Below are 18,774 nucleotides of genomic sequence, written 5' to 3' on the forward strand. Positions count from 1 at the left end.
TTTTCTTCACCTCACAAAACTAAAACCCCAAAATGTTGCAATATTTAGGGTTTTACTTTTCCATTAATTATACCCACTCGATGTCCTTACCCATTTTAAACCATAATAATTCAAACTGTGTAATAGATATAATTTTTCTTAATTTTTGTATTTGATAAAATAATAATTATCTAATTTTTTTACAAAAATAAAATATTATGAAAATATATAAGAACCACTACCAATCCGTTTTTGTACTATCATTTTTATCATCAATTTAATTTATGTTCAAATATTTTTTTTGAGACAAATTTATGTTCAAATATAGATAATATTATTATTGTAAAAAATACTGAAAAGCTCGTACTGTCATTTGAATTGATTATATTTACATGATAGTCATGTCATAATTTTGAAATTATAAAAAGGCTAATATACAATTTGAAGAGTAGGTCTCTTGTGATACGGTCTCACGAATTTTATCTGTGAGACGAGTCAATCCTACCGATATTCAAAATAAAAAGTAATAATTTTATCATAAAAAATAATTATTATTCTTCGATGACCCAAATAAGATATTTGTCTCACAAAATACGACCCGTGAGACCGTCTCACACAATTTTTTGCCTAATTTGAAATATTGAAATAAAAATAAAACAAAATAAAAAACAAAAATGTAGTATCTATATCATGTGAAGATAATACCTATGTAAGTAAATATGACAAGAAAATGATTTAGTATTTTGAACCTTAATTATTTTTATAATATGTGAAAGTAAAATTTTACATGGCTGTAATAATTAAATCATTTAAAATTTATTTGTCCCAATTTCTATTATCAATTTATCAAAAAAGAAAGTTGTTAAACAAAATCTTTTTACAAGGGAAATAAATCCCGAGTTTCTTTGTGCAGCAAAAAAAATCTATATATTAATGCATATTTGCGCGTGTTTTGTGCTTATAATTTTTAAAATTAATGATAAACTAATTTGAAATATTTAAAATAAAACCAAAAGAAAAAAAAAAATATGTATAGTGATTGTCAAAGCGACTTCTCAAAAAAAATTGACGACACTTTTTCCTTGAAGGTGTCGTTGCAGTTCTCTGCATTTCGATCGGAATTCAACCATCCAAACCTTCCAGGTTCGTGAATTCTTCGTGTTTAGTGATGAATCAACTCATAATTGTGTGATAAAAGGTGCCTGTGTGTGTCGTGTGGCGAAGTGCTACAGTGTTCCGGCTCTTTTCCATGTGTTATTATGTTGTCAATTACGTAACTCAAATGTTTTGAAACTTCCGTTTCACCAATGGCATTTACTAGCTTGGATCTATGTTTCTTTTTTTATATTTAAAACTGGGGGTGGGGTGGGGAGGCAAAGGGTCTTTAGGTGGGTGTTTTGATGGTGGAACTGTACGTGGATAATCAAGTACTTGTAAGTGGGTAGGTTTTATGATTCATGACTTTATCCAGTTCAAAATTTGAGGTAATGATAGAATAAATATACGATTTTCAAGAATCTGATGACTATTTTTCTATTATGGAACTGTGTAGGTACAATGGAAAACAAAGTGAACTCAGAAGTGAATCAGCTTCCTGAAGCTGACTCATTAACTGATGGATTTGTTGAATCCTCGTCTCCAGAACATCTGGAGCAGGAAGTGACTGATTATAAAGAGGAACAATTATTGCAGCTTGATTCTCGGTCAGATGTAGTGGTAAACTGATAGCGGTGGCACATCTTTCGGTGAATTTGATGACAATTAGGGGATCAAAGAGATAAAGTAATTAGTGTGGCAGATCCATTGGCAGCCGAGGCAGCTCCTGGAAATGAAAACCATGATAGGGAGAAATGTGATTGTTTTTACATTATCATGAGGATTTAGTTTTTATCATGCAGATTTAAGTGGTGTGGTTGATTTTTTTGGTCAAATAGTTTGATAAGGAATAGAACCGAGTAAAATCACTAGTATTGTTGTAAAATGGGTTTCTTGATCATAAGCTTTAGAGTGTGTTTATATAGAGAGAACTATAAAAAATGTGTTTGGTTGGTACAAAAGCACTCAAGAAAGACCCGAAGTAGACATTCAGGCTTACAGGCTTCCACATCAGCTTCTCATTCAGTAGACAAAGCTTTTTGAAAAATCACTTTCGTTCTTTTATCCAAAATAAAGTTTTTTATTTTTTCATTAATAAGGCTTCGAAACCTTATGTCAGGTATTTCTTTATCCAAATTGACATTAGTACGTGTTGTTTTACCTGTCGATGCATGATAATTGGATCATGGAACCAGAAAACATGATGAACGGATGCAATTTTCCCGATTCAACATTTCCATCAATTGCTTGGTGGAAAGAAAAATTATAGATGATCAAAGACCTGTTTGTTGATGAATAAACTTTATTAATAGAACTATGCCCCATTTGTTGACCGCAAATTTTTCTTTCATGTTCCCAATTTCCTTTAATTCTTTCATGGGTCGATTCCATTTGACCGATTCACCGTTGGTAAAAGTAGCTGGAGACTACTCATGTGTTAAGACGACATTCAATATACCCAATACAATACCCCATCACATTATCGAAATGCTATAACCCTTTAACTTTCAAACTTCATAATGCCTTGACCTGGGGTAAATAGATGCATGTAACCAACCCTAGAGCTTGCTTTTAGCTCAGGGATAGAATTACTCCTGATGCAATCCGGTTTCATTGGCGTCGTCCGCGGGAAATTGAGCTCAAGACGTAGATATGATTTCCATTCAAAAATAAGTCCGACCAACTCGGTACTCAAATTTTATCAGTGGATTTTCATATGGGCTCGAACTTCGGCAGCTATTCCGGATTGGCGTGGAAAAATATTTGATATGCACTCAGTAGCATACAACTAAATTAGTCACCTAATTTAGCTCAACTAGAGAAGTTTCACTCTACTGAAAATGAATTCGGATTCAGTATTTCCAGGTTAGTGATTTGGTTTTTAATAAAACTAATATAGCAGGGAAGCAGAAAAGTTAAAGTTTGGGAGATATGAGGGCCCGACACCATATTTAAAGTCCGGGAGATATGAGACCCCGAAACCGTATTTAAAGTTTGGGAGATATGAGGTCCCGGCACCATATTTAAAGTCCGGGAGATATGAGGCCCCGACACCATATAAGTCCAGGAGATATGAGGCCCCGGAATCATATTTAAAGTCCGGGAGATATGAGGCCTCAACACCATATTTAAAGTATGGGAGATATGAGGCCCTGGCCATTCTGCAAGTCCAGGGATCCGTAGCCTGGCTCGGAGCTCCGCACCTTGACCATTCTGTAAGTCCAGGGATCCGTACCCTGGCTCGTGGCTCCACACCTCGACCATTCTGTAAGTCCAGGGATCCGTGCCCTCGCTCGTGGCTCCGCACCTCGACCATTCTGTAAGTGGTTCGGTGATATAAACTTCTCCCAATAGGAAATAGGTCTAAGTTCGATAAAATAAAGAACGCGATATACATTTTCTGAAATTACGATTTTCATAAAGATAAGCTGTTCTTAAATGGAACTAGCTCGTAAATTTTGAACAATAATACACAACAATCACTTGTACGATTTAGCATATTAGTTCTTGACTCGAATTTGAACTTGGTTTGAATAATTCAACACATGCATAAAAGTCAATCTTGCATTTTCTTGATTATGGACTTGCTGCTGCGTGAATATGATAATTAGCTTTTTGTCATTTCCTATTTGATTTATTCACAACCCATTTGCCAAACGAATAAAACACATGGTCTCCGATGCTCATTTAATTCCAAAGTGAAAGATTCCAATAATACTTCTAAAGCTTGTGATGGACTTCCAAGAAAAATCATACAAAAAAGTATAATCTTTACACACACACACGCATGTAAAGCATGTAACATGTTACATGCCCGAGACCAAGAGACGATTACGAATCAATTAATTTTTTAACGCCATGCAAAAGTCAAAAGTGGCAACATATTGTATAAATAATGTATTCATTTATACAAATCTTTTCCCATGAGACGAGTCAAACCGGTTAATACTTAAGCTACGTTTGGTACGAGCGATTAGGTGGGTTTATAGTTTTTTAACCCACCTAATCATATGTTTGGTAGGATTTTTATTTAATCAGGTCAATCTCTCCTATAAATGATTATGTTATATTAATTGGGATAAAATAATCACTCTTCACCCCCTAAGATTATTTATCCAACTCTTAATTCATCATATTTTTCCAATTTTACCTTTTTCCTACATACAAACTCAACACCACTTCTCGCCACCGACTGTCCACCGACCGACCGCCGGCCACCACACCACCGTTGCCGCCGAAGTGGATGAGCAATTTTGTCAATTCATCAAAAGATTCTTAATTATCTTATTCTTAACAATCATATCAAACATAATATTATTTTATCATTATATATTATATTTCTACTTCAATCATTCTTTTTATCATTTCTCTCTTAATCATTTCATAATTTTATACTCCAATCAAACGTAGCCTTAAAGTGAAAAGTAATTCTATTAGAATAAAAATCATAATTTTCATGAATTAGATCGGTTTGATATATGTATCACAAAATTAATATGTGAGTTGAGCTCACAATAAAATTTTTTGATTTAATTGTGGATTTGATGAGGGCAGTAGGCTACAGATGCGAGAAAATGTGATTTCTGATTGGGAAGCATTTTCAATGTGACTGACTTGATTCCTGATTGGAGATGCTGGTGAGTGGTCAATGGCTTAGAGTAGGTCAACTTGCGACATTCATCCTGATCTGGATAATGGAGGATGAATGAGACCCTTGGATATTTAGTTAAGAAGCACGAGCCCCTTGATTATTTTGTGCTTTTTGGATGGTCTCCAACCATGTCTGACAAGGTTATGGGTTCAGCTAAATACCTTGAGAGAAAATTCATATTGCTTGCTTGTAGACACTGGTTATTCTAGTATCAAGTACTACTTTTCTATCTTTTTTAATATTTGACTGCTTATCTGTGCTTTATGTATTAAGGTATTTATCGCTTACCGGTTAGTTTGTTTGGCAATTTGTTATATCATCTGAATGAGTCTTGTGACTTGGCTTATAAAGCGTTTATTTGGAAATTAATTCCTTACCCTTATCATTCTCGATATTTGTGTTTGCAGGGATACTCCTCCAATTCCTACAAGAGTGCTGTTTACTGCAAGGCACAGAAGTAAATACATTGAACATGAAAATGGGGAAGCAATTGACTGGTCAAACTTTGTTGACTTGGACTGGCTCTCGTCATCTGCAAATTCGTGTGAAGAGGAGTTGTTGGAAAGGTAATATTTCCAAGTTGATTATTTTGCATTATTATCTTAGAGGATGAGTTACAGAATTCAGTTACCTTTCACAAGCTGAGCACCTGGGTTTTGTTGTTCAGACAAACAGTCTCCAGATTCTTTTCTTCAGATGTGCAGTGGGACTTATTGGTTACTCATGAATGAACTCTATGTAGTCACTAGGGTTCTTTGTATTTAATCTTGCGTTTCTTACTTTTTACTTCTATTCAGAGTCACAGACTTTCCCTTGCACACACGCAAGGACATTGAATGAATGACAATAAAGTTGTTGATAACGGTATATTTTGGGATTCCTTGGGGAAGATTTTAATGTTTTTGTTTGCTGAGGCTAAGCTTGTTTACTTTTTGATTCGTAGGTCAATGCTATCAGCCTCTCCAACTGCTGTACTGTCGTCAGACAATGTTATCGATGAAATGGCTAGAGAAACAACTTCGTCCGCCAGTGAATGTGGATATAGCACAATGGTTAGTATATGTTACTATCCATCTTTTAGTCCTTGAAAGAAAGTGAGATACCAACGGTGCCATTTTTATTCCAAAAATTAAGGCATAAATTAGAATGTATGGAAATAAACAAGATATTATCCTTTCCTCGTGCCTTTTTATTCTCATTATAGTCCCAAGCATATTTTAGAATTTATTTTGGTGGTACAATTCTTAGTGTGGATTCTTTGATAACTATTCCGTGCCAATTCTTGATACCATGCTCTGTATATGCAGGGAAGAGAGCACACTGGATCTTATTTGCGCTATGGTGAAGATCGTAAAACTGAAGTTGTCGAGGGATTTTCAGACATTTTTGTGCATTGGGTAATGAATGGCGAAGCACTGTGCCATTGAGGAGTTCCGCCACCATAACTCTAAAGCAATAGGCTCTAGGCCAATTTTTTGAGAGGTGATGCTATAATTCTGGGGAAATCAACGTGACAAGGAGAAACATAATGTTTCTGCTCGGTATTCTTTGGATAAAAAATTTCCAAGTTAGAGCCACCCTCTGTTCTGCGGTATGGTTTGTAACTTAAATATCTTCGATCTTTCCGGCCCTTGTACCACTAACGAGTACATAGTCCGTTCTGGCTCGCTTTTTCTCTTTTCCATTTCTTTTTGGCTTCTCTGTTTTAGTCTTGTCCTTGTATTCAGCTGTCGTCCACATGATGTTGTCTCTGAGGTTCTACTATGTAAATAGATATATAGATAATGATTGGAACTCAACTCTTGTAGAGACTTCTTGTAATAGGCCATTGATTTTTTACGTTTATTTTGCAGCTTTAACTTTGTGAAAATAGTTGAATAAAAAACTTTAATGACTCATGGTTACCATTAGGGATAATTTTATGGTTCATCATCAGGAAAAGCTTTTCGATCTCAATGAGCATTTGTGATCCTGGTTGTCTTTGAGGACGTTATGCTCCATTTATTATCGGAAGGAAAGCACCACCTCAACGTGTCCAAATAGGACTATTAATGACGAGCCTATATGAACTACAAGCCGATTAAAGCTAAATAGTCAAACAAAACAAACAAACTTGGTTGATCATTCATATATTCCCAAAAAAAAAATGAAAACAAATTAAAAAACTGAGAAAAATATACTCGTACCAAATCAAATGCTACAATACAAGTTCTAGAGTGTTTGAATTAATGAACTGAAACTAATCCTTAATAAAAAAAAAAAACATACAAATTAATAATTTTTTATGATATTGAAATTAAATTAGATAATATATACTGTATATCTTGTATTACTAAGACGTATGAAATTAAACCGTATGATATGACAATTTTAGTTTAATTAAAAAAAATGGATGACAAAAAGGAACCCAAAATACCTAGAACTGAGATGATAACAGATAGATAATAAAATATTTGTCAAATGATTCCTATAAAATTTTATAATTTGATATGACAAACTAAATTGATTGTTAATATTAATAAAATACACCGTAGCAAACGTAAATTGCATGGAGAAGATTGTTACAAATAATACACAAATTAGTAATAACAATTTAGTATCTTTGACGACCGTGAAAAATCATATTGTTTTCTGATAGCATCTTTGCTATTGATTCAGCGGCATCCTGACTTGCAAGCTTTTGAGAAACAACCTCCTTGTGAAGTAGTTCCAGTGAACGATTTGCCTCTTCACCAAGTTGTCTTTGCTCCTAAGAAAGGGTTGAGAATTGAGAGAAGACCTCAAGATGCAAGAAATTTGTATTGGCATATATGTTGATAACAAATGAGAGTCTTTATCCTATTTTTATCCTTTGGTACTACAATAACTATAATAATCATTCTTTCCATTATTTCTTTTACAATCACATGAAACTAGACTAACTTGTTTAGCCTTCGAATCCTCTTATCCTGGACTCATTTGTTCCGCACCTGTATCAGTATTCCTCTTAGAAAAAAGAATGTCAAATGAATTAGAAGAAACCCTTTTCCAGCTAGACAGTTTGATAGCTGAGGATCGTAAGTGAAAGTTATTGGAATCAAACCTATGCATTTGATTAAAATCTGCAATTCTGCATACAAGAAGCAGTCTGGCGTCCATCTTTTAAGTTTTACTGGGGTGCTGAAACGCAACTCTGCAGTCAAATGCAAAATGCATGTTCGGTAAGTTGAACTACCTAAAAATTTTGTGTGTAGATCCACTGGAGATGGGAACAAGTGATATCTTAAACTCAGCTCTGGAAATGCTTGTAATGATAACCTTTTACTGAGCTTGTGGATTACAATCATTTCACCATTCTACGCGTCCTGGGTCATCATTTTATTGACAGATCACTTCGTTATAACTTTAAAACTGCAGGAGGCTATATCACTTTTTTCAGCGTTTTTTCTTCTAAGAATTAAACAAATAGATGACCATTGGTCTTCTGAAACTATGATATACCTTTTTGTTTTTTGTAATAATTTGTTTACAATTTAGATTTCTCTCTTTTAAGCGGAGGGGGTTACATAGTTTTATTCCGTTCAAATATTTGATCTTTATCATTTTTTTCCCTGTCAATTTAACTTATGTGGGTTTAAAGGTCGAGAATAATTTATTTAATTCCTAATACAGAATCTTAATGCAATTTCAGGATGCTGTATCTCGAGGTCTAGCTGGGGCTGATTTTCATGTTATTCAATATGGGTATGTGATGCTTCCTATATGTGCTAGTTCAAATCTGAGACAGATGCAAAAATTTACTTTTTACTTGATCAACAACTTCAGCAGTGGAGAAAAATTCTTCTTAGACACATTGAATTTAAAAGCATGGTTGTTTCACATATATCTATCTTCCCAAAAACAATGCAATCTTATAATTGGAAGATTTGCCTCTACTGTAAGATGTAATATAAATTCAATCATCCACATTGCACTGCCATAGCAAAGGACACAGAATCACATGCTTTGCATTGTATATTATCCATCACTTGGTGATATAATCAACTCATGATTTTATGAATGGAGATGCTGTTGTGCTTTGTGAACTTCAGTTCTCTGTTCGTCCTGATCCATCACTTGTTGATATAATCAACTCATGATTTTATGAATGGAGATGCTGTTGTGCTTCGTGAACTTCAGTTCTCTGTTCTTTCTGGTCAACCACTGTCTAGGCATTTAGTTTTTCAGGAATTATGTAAGTGCAAACCTAGGTGGCCATGCTTTTGTGTGTGTGGTTTAGAAAAAAGACTTTCTTCTTCGTGTTACCTTCCATGTAAGCACTCTTTGGTTGAGCCATCACTACAGCAGCATGATATAATATTTATAACATTTCTGCTTTTGCAGATTAGCATCCACACCAGCAATGTTCAATAGCACTCTCACCAGTAATGAAGACGTTCAATGCCCAGTTGATGGATCTATAATGATTACGGGTCAGCCGATTAATTATATGCTTCTTTTGATCTAACCTATAACAAACTTAATATTATAACAACTTAAATAGACCTGGGATAGCCAGTTGTAGGCTAGACTTACGCAGACTGTTGAACAATCTGTTTTGCTCAAAGAAGCTCGATTACAATTTCAAATGTTGCAGTTAAAAAGGCATGTTGTACCTGCTTTAGAATTTTAGTTATATATCGGCGTTTCAAGCTGGAATAGTTGTGATTCTGTTTTTGTCTGGAACAGCTAGTCATCTTCCCTACAACCGGAATGGATTCAAGTTCTTTACCAATGCTGGCGGACTTGGGAAACCCGATATCAAAGTTATATTGGAGCGTGCTGCTGAGATATATAAAAACATCACAGATGAAGATTTGAGGGATGCAGAAAGGAAAGCGAAACAAGCTGTGAAAAAGGTGGACTACATGACTATTTATTCATCTAATCTGGTAGCAGCAGTTCGTGATTCTGCAGGGAATATAGGTATAATATCGGACATAATCCTTGGTATGTAGATCGTAAGACACTGCATTTTTTTAGGAAAAAATAAGCAACTTTAGATTAGCACTCACATTCCAGCAGTAAGCGGTGCTTCTCTTTATACGGATGAGCAGAGGCAGATCTACATCACCCCAAATTCTTTTAATTAGTATATATATATATTAATAAAATATTTTGAGTGATTTCCATTTTCAAGTTTGTTTTAAAACTTGTGCTAGAAGTAATTGGTTTGATTATTTGATAGTCCTCATTTCCATTTTCGTTTTTTAAAACTTTTTAAATTTATTTGTTCTTGTTCATTTTTTCAATTAAACCAATTTCAATATCTATTATTGAACTCAAATTGAACATTTGTTTAGGTGACTGAATTTTTGTCTTTATGATATATTGGCGTTAAATGTGGGCATCTCCTATGAAATCAAAACCTGACTTTTTTAATTTTATTGTCACTCATTTTTTTTGTATTGAAAATGATTTAAAAATTTGTTAAAAGATATTTCTGAACTTTACATTAAATTTTAAAATTAAGTTGTAAAATTACACCAAAATAAAGAGAATGAAAAAAGAAATGAAAGTTCTTATTGAGTTAAAATTTGATTTCGCTAGTAGTGATAGATCTCCGTGACCCCCGAAAATTTTTAAAACCATATTGCTATATAAAAAACATTTTTTCCTAGTGTGTGTATATATATATATATATATATATATATATATATATTGGATAAAGCACATACCACAACTCTGAAGAGGGAAATCGATGAGCCCCGCTGAAAATTGGTAGCTCCGACAACGCCGCACAATGCGGCTCTTTCAAACATAAAATCTTGGATCCGCCCCTCCGAATGATGTTATTATGTTCCTATTATTGGAGTCTGTCGCCCCTCTTCCCCCAACCCCCCGACTGTTTAATAATGGAGCATTCCTATTGACCTTACGTGTGTCAGTAATTACCGTGTTGAAATCCACTTCATGATTTAAAAGGCACGTAGATCTTGTTCATCGTTATTAATTATTTTATCTCACTTTCAGAGAAGCCCCTTGAGGGACTCCATATAGTTGTGGATGCTGGAAATGGGGCTGGAGGATTCTTTGCCGTAAGTATGGACTGTTTTATTTTTTTTATTAATTTTAATTATTTCTTGCCTGTTTTCTACACACATTCTCCAAAGGTGTTAGATATTATGAAGCATGAGTAATAAAATAGGAGTGAGTGGAGGATCATGGAATCTTTAATAGCGTTTCCTGAAGTAGATTAACTAATAACGAATGAGTCCTCTAGGATATTTGCAATCTTTTTGTTGTAAACTTGTGCCAAAAATGATGTCGCTCTTTTGTTAAAGAATCTCCATGTAGCTCCCTTAATAGTTGTTGTCTCCGGCGTATCAGGGCAAGGTTCTTGAGCCTCTTGGAGCTGTTACTTCTGGAAGTCAGTTCCTAGAGCCAGATGGTAACTCTAAATTTGAAAGTTGTCATTTATGTAAATGTGTCATGTGCACGAAATGTTTTTGGGAGCTGATGTTATATTTATACCTATACCAGGATTATTTCCGAATCATATTCCTAACCCGGAGGATAAAGAAGCTATGAAAGCTATCACACGGGCTGTCCTTGAGAACAAAGCAGACTTGGGAATCATCTTTGATACGGACGTTGACAGGTACGGGTTGCTGGTCTCTTGTGTTCCTTGGAAACACCTGCTGAATTTTCTGATGAAACATGATGTTAGATCTTTTGTTCAGATCTGCTGCTGTAGACTCCAGCGGCCGTGAGTTCAATCGGAACCGATTGATTGCCCTAATCTCTGCTATTGTTTTAGAACAAGTATGTTTTTCTCAATGACGTGTTCGGTGTTTCTTGGTTTCTCAAAGAAAGCTTTTCCTAATTTTTTTGTATTTTTGTGTAACAGCATCCAGGGACAACAATTGTCACTGATAGTGTCACGTCAGATGGATTGACTGCATTTATCGAAAAGAAACTGGGTAGGATAAATAGTTTCAGAATGATAATTTTTTTGGTTATCATGAAGCTTACACTAATTAATCTTCTCAGGTGGAAGACACCATAGGTTCAAAAGAGGCTACAAAAATGTAATTGATGAAGCTATTCGTTTGGTAAGTAAAGAATAATATATTAATATGAGTCTGGACCTGCTGTCTCTATTTGCAATTCTGGGGCTATTTGGTCACTATCACCTTGAACATTACTTTTGTGCTTGTTTCTGAATATCTTAGTTCTAAAACTAATTATTATTTTTGAATATATCCCTTTTCTATATACACCCCTCACCTCCATATCACAGGTTCTGATTTCAATGCAGCAAAAACGTCAAAAGATATTGATACAAGTGTATAGAGAGTCATCAACCTGATTGACTAGTTTATCTTAGAGAAAATGGCTGGGGGAAAGAATATTGTATGTGTTGGTTAAAGAAACATGCTCACTTGTTAACTGATACAGATTCACCATTCTCTTAATTTTCTTATTGTGAAATGGGACACATTTTCAACTTAGGCATCGTTTAGTGCGAAAGATAAGATTTTGTTTCCTCGCCTCATCCAGCACCAGTCAGAGTTAAACAAAGTTAAGTTATCTATGTCTTTAATTTATTTATCCTAATATCATACGTTATTATCATCTCATCACATGAGGCAAGCGATGTCTTAGTTTATAACACACCATTATTATCCTCCATGAGGCACAACACATGAGCTATCACGTATCCCGACTCGATTCAATAATTAAGATGGGAGTTTGAACCATATGATCGCAATTTCAATGTCTGATAGTAATTTTTGTAATAGTTAAGTATTTAATTCAGGGATATTATTTCGTTCCTCATTTTTCCATTTCTATCCAATATCCATATACTTAAATTAGTTTCTCGTGTCAGGTTTTATGCGAGTGGTTGATTTGGCCATCTCTGGTGTCCTTTTTTTTATTTTTGAGTGAGAGAGAGAGAGAGCGAGGGGGATCGAGTGTTGGGGCTGGGGCTTTTAAAGACTTTCGTGGTGCATAATTATGGAAATATGAAATTCAAACACAGCCGACTGTCATGACTTTCATACAGGGTCATCCAACTGTTTTGATATTTCAAATATGTTTATATAAGCTTAAAGGACTTAAAGGACTAATGCTGCTGGTTAAATTGTGGCAGAACTCTGTTGGAGAGGAGTCACATTTGGCTATTGAAACGAGTGGTCATGGAGCTCTTAAGGAGAATAATTGGCTCGACGACGGTGCATACCTCATGGTAGGTTCTTGTCATCCCTGTTATTGATTTTTAGTCATCGAAGGTCCATCCCATATTTGCCTTCTAACCTGCTATGAACAAAGGCAACCGCTAATTCTTTGTTTCCACGAAAATTTATAGCTCAATAGTTCCTTCAATCTCGATATGAAGCATTCCTTTTTGTTTTGTACTTTATCGGTTGTAGGTCAAAATTTTAAACAAACTTGCATCAGCTAAAGCTTCTGGAGTTGGTGGTGGCAGCAAGGTTTTGACAGATTTGGTGGATGGTCTAGAGGAACCTGGTGTTGCTGTTGAACTTAGACTCAAAATCAATCAGAATCATGAAGATCTTAGAGGAGGGTGAGCTTCGCTACACCTTACTGTGAAACTTTTCTCCTGTGATTCATTAAACATTGATATTGATGCATTGCAGATCGTTCCACGAATATGGAGAGTCAGTGCTACATCACTTGTCAAACATCACTGATTCAGACCCAAACCTTCAGAAAGCCCCTGTTAACTACGAAGGAGTAAGTAGTTGAAACTATTGGTTCTTTAATATCTCAGCTTATGTGTTGTTACTAGAAAGGAATATCAATTCTAAGTCAACTCTTGACAGTTCTATTAAGTTATGTTTGTTTCACTTTAGTGCATTGCGATTACACTTTAGCTACAAAAATGATCTCATAATTGAATCACAATCTTGCTGTAATTTATCCTCTAAATGTAGTCGTCATGGAACAAAATAGTGAGATCACGTAATTTGATCATAGAATATGTTGATCCCTACTATATCGCATTGGCTTGATTGCAAAGAACCGTGCTTACATTTTCAACTGAAAACCTTGGCAATGCCGTGTTTGGTAATGCTTGCACAATTAAACAACTCAAAATTTTGTTTTGTTTGTTTGTTTGTTTTTTTCATTTTACAATATTTGTGTATATATGATCTATGTGGAATTGGGGTTTGTGTTTTGGTATATTCCTTTAACAATATGTAGTTTCCACTTTCTATGAAAAACAGGTACGAGTTTCGGGCTATGGTGGATGGTTTCTTTTGAGGCTCTCACTTCATGACCCCGTCTTGCCTCTAAATATTGAGGTGACTGCACCATTCCATAAAGAAGCTACATGGTTTGCTTAAAATGCCTGTGACCATACTGATAATAGTAATTCTTGCAGGCAACAAGTGATGAAGATGCCGTTAAACTTGGTCTTGCTGTTCTTTCTGCTCTGAGAGAGTTTCCTGCACTTGATACTTCCACTTTAGACAAATTTGTCCAAGTATGATCGACAGATTCCTTAGTGGCTTTTGTTTTGCTACACATTCTCTGCATGTATAAAAAAATGCGGTAAAAGACAGACGTCAAGTGATTCAAATCCGTGAAGTTTTGCATGATGTGTTATAATGTCATGTAAAATCTGTGGCATACAAATCTATGACTACAAATATTAAACGTTACGTCGAGGAACATGAATAAATTTTACTGCAATTTTGGTTGATCTGATATGTGAGACATGCAGGTTGTTCAATGTTATACATTACATATATACATGTATGTACATGACTTTGGTTTGATCTTCACAAACTTGAAAAAGTTGTTCCGAATAATCATGACTTTGTCTATATATTTTACGTATTAGATTAAGACTTGAAGGATCTGTAATTTGAGAACTGACTCAAAAGATCTTAATTTTTCATGTATCAGAAAACCTAACATCCTTAAATAAAACTTTTTTTTTTAATTAAAAAAAAAACCCTGAGATCCCAAACAATTGGAACTAAATGGCTGTCTCCCTGTAACAATGGTAACAACAAAGTTTAATTTACATGAACTGTACAATTCAATTCTTTTGGTCCTGGATCAGTCCATGTGTCTTTGACATCCGTAAAAAGGGTAATCGACATTATACCTACACCGGTGATCTCTTCTGTGGCAATTGCTTGCCCTCGTCACAATCAAAACCATAACCTTGGCTCCCGGATCGCCAGTAAAACCGACGTTCTATCATTGGGCTCAAAGACCACAGAATTATGAGTAGACCTAGAAGAAATACATTTCACAACCTGCAACTTGTCAAATGTCCATGTACACAAATATTTACGCTACTTTCTGTTTTACGGTTTAGATGCGTATTATTAGTATCTTTAAATAAGTTTCGTCATGAAGTTGAAGTGCATGTCAGGTGAGGTTTTTGGCTGAGGCCAAGTTGCATTTTCAGGCACTTTAAATACATTTGAAGCCTAGACTTGCATATAAATTTTTTACTCCAATGTTTTGTACGTCACAGTTTGCAGGACATCCCCAACTTCTGGCTTTGGCCTCTGCTTTAGCTACTAGCCTTTTTGCTATTTCCTGTCTACGGTAGCTTTCTCGAACAGCAACGTTTGGATATGTATGCAATACCTTGTCTATACACAATGACATCATATCTCATTCTGACCAATAATCGGATTTATCAGTGATATAATTCAAAGATTAGGTTCTCGAATTAAACTGAGATTACTGTAATTATAATGTATTTTTATAACATTATTTTATTTTGATTTAGTTTGCACGAAAGATTTCCTACCATATCCATCCCAATATATTTTTAACCATTAAAAGATGAGATGAGGGTAATCTAAAAACAGTGTTTTGACACTCCAAGACTTTATGTTGTGGATATAGTTCTTCACGGCCAAACCACACAAGTTTCAGATTTTCTTGGGTTCTCATTCACTACACAACGGCCATAGGAGAGTCAAAGGTATAGAACTTTCACCATGATTTTTTTTTTGTTTTTTACTTCCAATGTAAGATTAAGTACTAAAAAATGAGAACTAAATCCTACCTTATATGAAGAAGGTCATTTATTGGAAGAAAATCAGCAACATGTTGGAAAGGTTGTCTTTATGAATGGAAATTAAGTAAGAAAACGAAGGAAAACTCGAAACGATAGCATCGGAGAGAAAATCGAGCTCAGAACGTGCGGCCCCCCCACCAGTAAGTCTGCCTGGAAATTTCTAGGCAGAAAGGTGTGCGCTTTTGGCAGGCCCAGCTCCCGGCATACATGTTCACAAACATGGATGTTCAGTTTCAAGTTTTTCAAACGCCCCCCATTCATATCTTATGGACCAAGAGACACCCGCATGAACGGAAGAAAAACATGTCCCTTCAGAATAACAACATTAAATAAAGATGCTCAAATCTTTTAAATATAATATTTGGAGGATAATTCTGCAAAAATATTTGCATTTATATTGAATGTCTTCTTCTTTCTTCTAGACGAGTTTATATCATTTTATGGTTACATAACTTGTGATTTGTAGTTTTACTATAACATATTTGTATTTTTAGAGATGATTGTCATATCCCGTGAGCACCAAGTGCTGGGCAAATTCTTTCCAAAGAGAAATAAATCTATGTTGTCTCGACTTAAAATTTGCTAACATTTATTTTGAGCATTGCTATTTTCAGATTATAGATCCCGTGAATGGTTTATTGGAGAATTCACACAAACAATGTCCACGGTCAACTTCAACTAATATAGAACTCTTTTAAGAAAAAGCTTCTTTATAGTATTTGACTAAATATAAAACTCTTTCGATTCACTTGTAGAATCTGGGAGGTCTGGGGCCTGCAATAATACCTACAACTTCGCTTAATTCAACTAAATCACAATGTCAGTGCCACATCATCTTGGACGTTCAATTGTTTGAACGTTAAAATATCAATTAATGTGTTTAATGATTGGCTAAATTGGTAAAAGAATATAAAATAATACATAATTTCATGCAATTGATCCCAAACTGGGAATGATCCTGATTCTAAATTGTAGATATAAGAACAATATTTTGTTGTAGCACATAATATCAAATGTAGGATTACTGTGGTAATTGCTCTTCCGGAGTCAACGATATCAAGACTTATTAAACTATAAATTAAAATCTGGAGAATATGACAATCTAATACCCTCAGCCCTCAGGGATATGCCAAATGATGTACAAGTATAGAACAAATGCTCGATCATCACTTGTCAATCTTGTGGTTAATAGTACTCCAGTTGAAGGCATGGAATTCAGAGAGAGAAGTCCCAGAAAGCAACAGTAATATAGATAAAACAATAACTGGTTATATATCATATATCCATGATCCCGAGCAACACAAATAGAACAAAGTTGATCTTTGATGCACATTATTTAGCGCAAAAGTTTGACTCAAACACAAATAGAACAATGTTGACCTTTGATGCACGTTGTTTAGCGCCGAAGTTTGACTCAAATGTATAATTAATTCCTTCAATGCCCTCAAAGGCAAGACACAGAATAACATAAGAAAACAGGAAATTTCTACATAGAGTCATTTGAATGTTCTACAAATATGGTGCACATCACAAGTTCTTGAAGGCAGACCCATGAGCTTGCTTTTGAGGGGTCAGTTTTGCCAATAATGCCTTATTGTGGCAGTGCTCCACATCAACAAAATAGAGACTACCATTAGCCTTGAACGTCACAAAAGGCCTTTTTGTCTCTGCAGGTCGAATATCTGCAAACTTGATGGTTCTTGGTAAATGTGTTGCTAGCCATGATAGCATCTCTACCTCAAAGCTGTCCGAACCAGGTTGCCATCTCAGTTTGTGGATGTAAGGGCTCACAAACCAGTGAAGGGCAGCAGTAGTAGAAGCACTAAGGAATATAACAGTAGATGCCACTGCCCCCTTTAGAATAACATTCATGTCAGGTGATGTCATGAAAGTGATGACGGGTCCTAATGAAACAGAGAGGCAGCATGTGGAAAGGGAGAGGAGCTTCACTTTCTTGATAGTGTTTGATATGGGACCATAATAGACTACACCTGTGTCCATTTCTTTATTTTCCTCTTCTTTCCTGTTCTGAGGTCCAATACTAATCTTGCTGGTGTCTTCAGATGTTGAAGCTCGAGATAACATTCGCTTGTAAACTTGGACAAACTTCAAGACAGGGGTGGTGTCAATTTTCGAAGCAAATGTTTGTGGGCATGGACTAAACCTAGCAACTACATGAAAATAGATATTAGTCTCAATCAAAATGTAACAGCCAATATTAGTTTCTGGTAATTACAAATAAACTGCCAATGTGATTATTGAGCTCAAACCAATATTTGTTGCAACACAAGTTCATCACATGATAATTTGTCACTATTTGCTGACCAAATCTTTCAAAGGGAAGCTATTTAGAGTCAGTAGAAATTTAAAAAAATTGAATCAGTAGAAATTTAAAAAAATTATGATTGTACGTATAACCAATTACCAAAATTCAAAGCGAGACCATTATATCACAAAGTGCACGACCGGACGCAGTAATTGCTTCAGTTTTTAACGGAAGTAGAATCATAAAGTCAGACATAATAGAAATAACTTGCCCACCCAAGATATGCTACACTGAATTATTAGATTTATCTCATGATCAACCAATAAAATAAGCACGCATGAAGATATCAAATCCTCCGCAAACGCCACTCTGTATAGATCGCCAATATATGAAAATAATCAGAAAACGAAAATGTTTAAATGAAGCTCACAACAGAAATGCATGAGATAACCTGAAGTCAATGTTCTTGCTTGAGATCGCGCCAAATGAAGGAGAGCACCTCTCGCCATTTTTCTTCACCTCACAAAACTAAAACCCCAAAATGTTGCAATATTTAGGGTTTTACTTTTCCATTAATTATACCCACTCGATGTCCTTACCCATTTTAAACCATAATAATTCAAACTGTGTAATAGATATAATTTTTCTTAATTTTTGTATTTGATAAAAATAATAATTATCTAATTTTTTTACAAAAATAAAAATATTATGAAAATATATAAGAACCACTACCAATCCGTTTTT

General features: G+C 34.9%; 2 protein-coding genes across 3 annotated transcripts; one reads left to right on the forward strand and one right to left on the reverse strand.

The window, feature by feature from the left end:
* The first annotated feature begins 8,317 nt into the window (after positions 1-8,317).
* On the forward strand, positions 8,318-14,420 carry LOC142540485 (uncharacterized). The gene is made up of 14 exons (XM_075646672.1): positions 8,318-8,449; positions 9,089-9,177; positions 9,434-9,670; positions 10,718-10,782; positions 11,075-11,135; positions 11,228-11,345; positions 11,428-11,509; positions 11,595-11,667; positions 11,738-11,799; positions 12,843-12,938; positions 13,123-13,277; positions 13,351-13,447; positions 13,942-14,019; positions 14,100-14,420. The coding sequence occupies exons 1-14, from the start codon at positions 8,385-8,387 to the stop codon at positions 14,205-14,207; spliced, it is 1,386 nt and encodes a 461-aa protein (XP_075502787.1). The 5' UTR covers positions 8,318-8,384; the 3' UTR covers positions 14,208-14,420.
* Positions 14,421-17,069: 2,649 nt separating this feature from the next.
* On the reverse strand, positions 17,070-18,640 carry LOC142540486 (uncharacterized). 2 transcript variants are annotated; one of them, XM_075646674.1, is made up of 2 exons: positions 18,482-18,640; positions 17,070-17,935 (listed from the first exon to the last, which is right to left on the reverse strand). In XM_075646674.1, the coding sequence occupies exons 1-2, from the start codon at positions 18,537-18,539 to the stop codon at positions 17,292-17,294; spliced, it is 702 nt and encodes a 233-aa protein (XP_075502789.1). In that variant the 5' UTR covers positions 18,540-18,640; the 3' UTR covers positions 17,070-17,291. The 2 variants fall into 2 exon arrangements, with proteins under 2 accessions (XP_075502789.1, XP_075502788.1); XM_075646673.1 differs by having other exon boundaries at positions 18,461-18,633.
* Positions 18,641-18,774: the final 134 nt, after the last annotated feature.

Source organism: Primulina tabacum, chromosome 3 (assembly GCF_025594145.1).
Source record: "Primulina tabacum isolate GXHZ01 chromosome 3, ASM2559414v2, whole genome shotgun sequence".
Classification (NCBI taxonomy): Eukaryota; Viridiplantae; Streptophyta; class Magnoliopsida; order Lamiales; family Gesneriaceae; genus Primulina; species Primulina tabacum.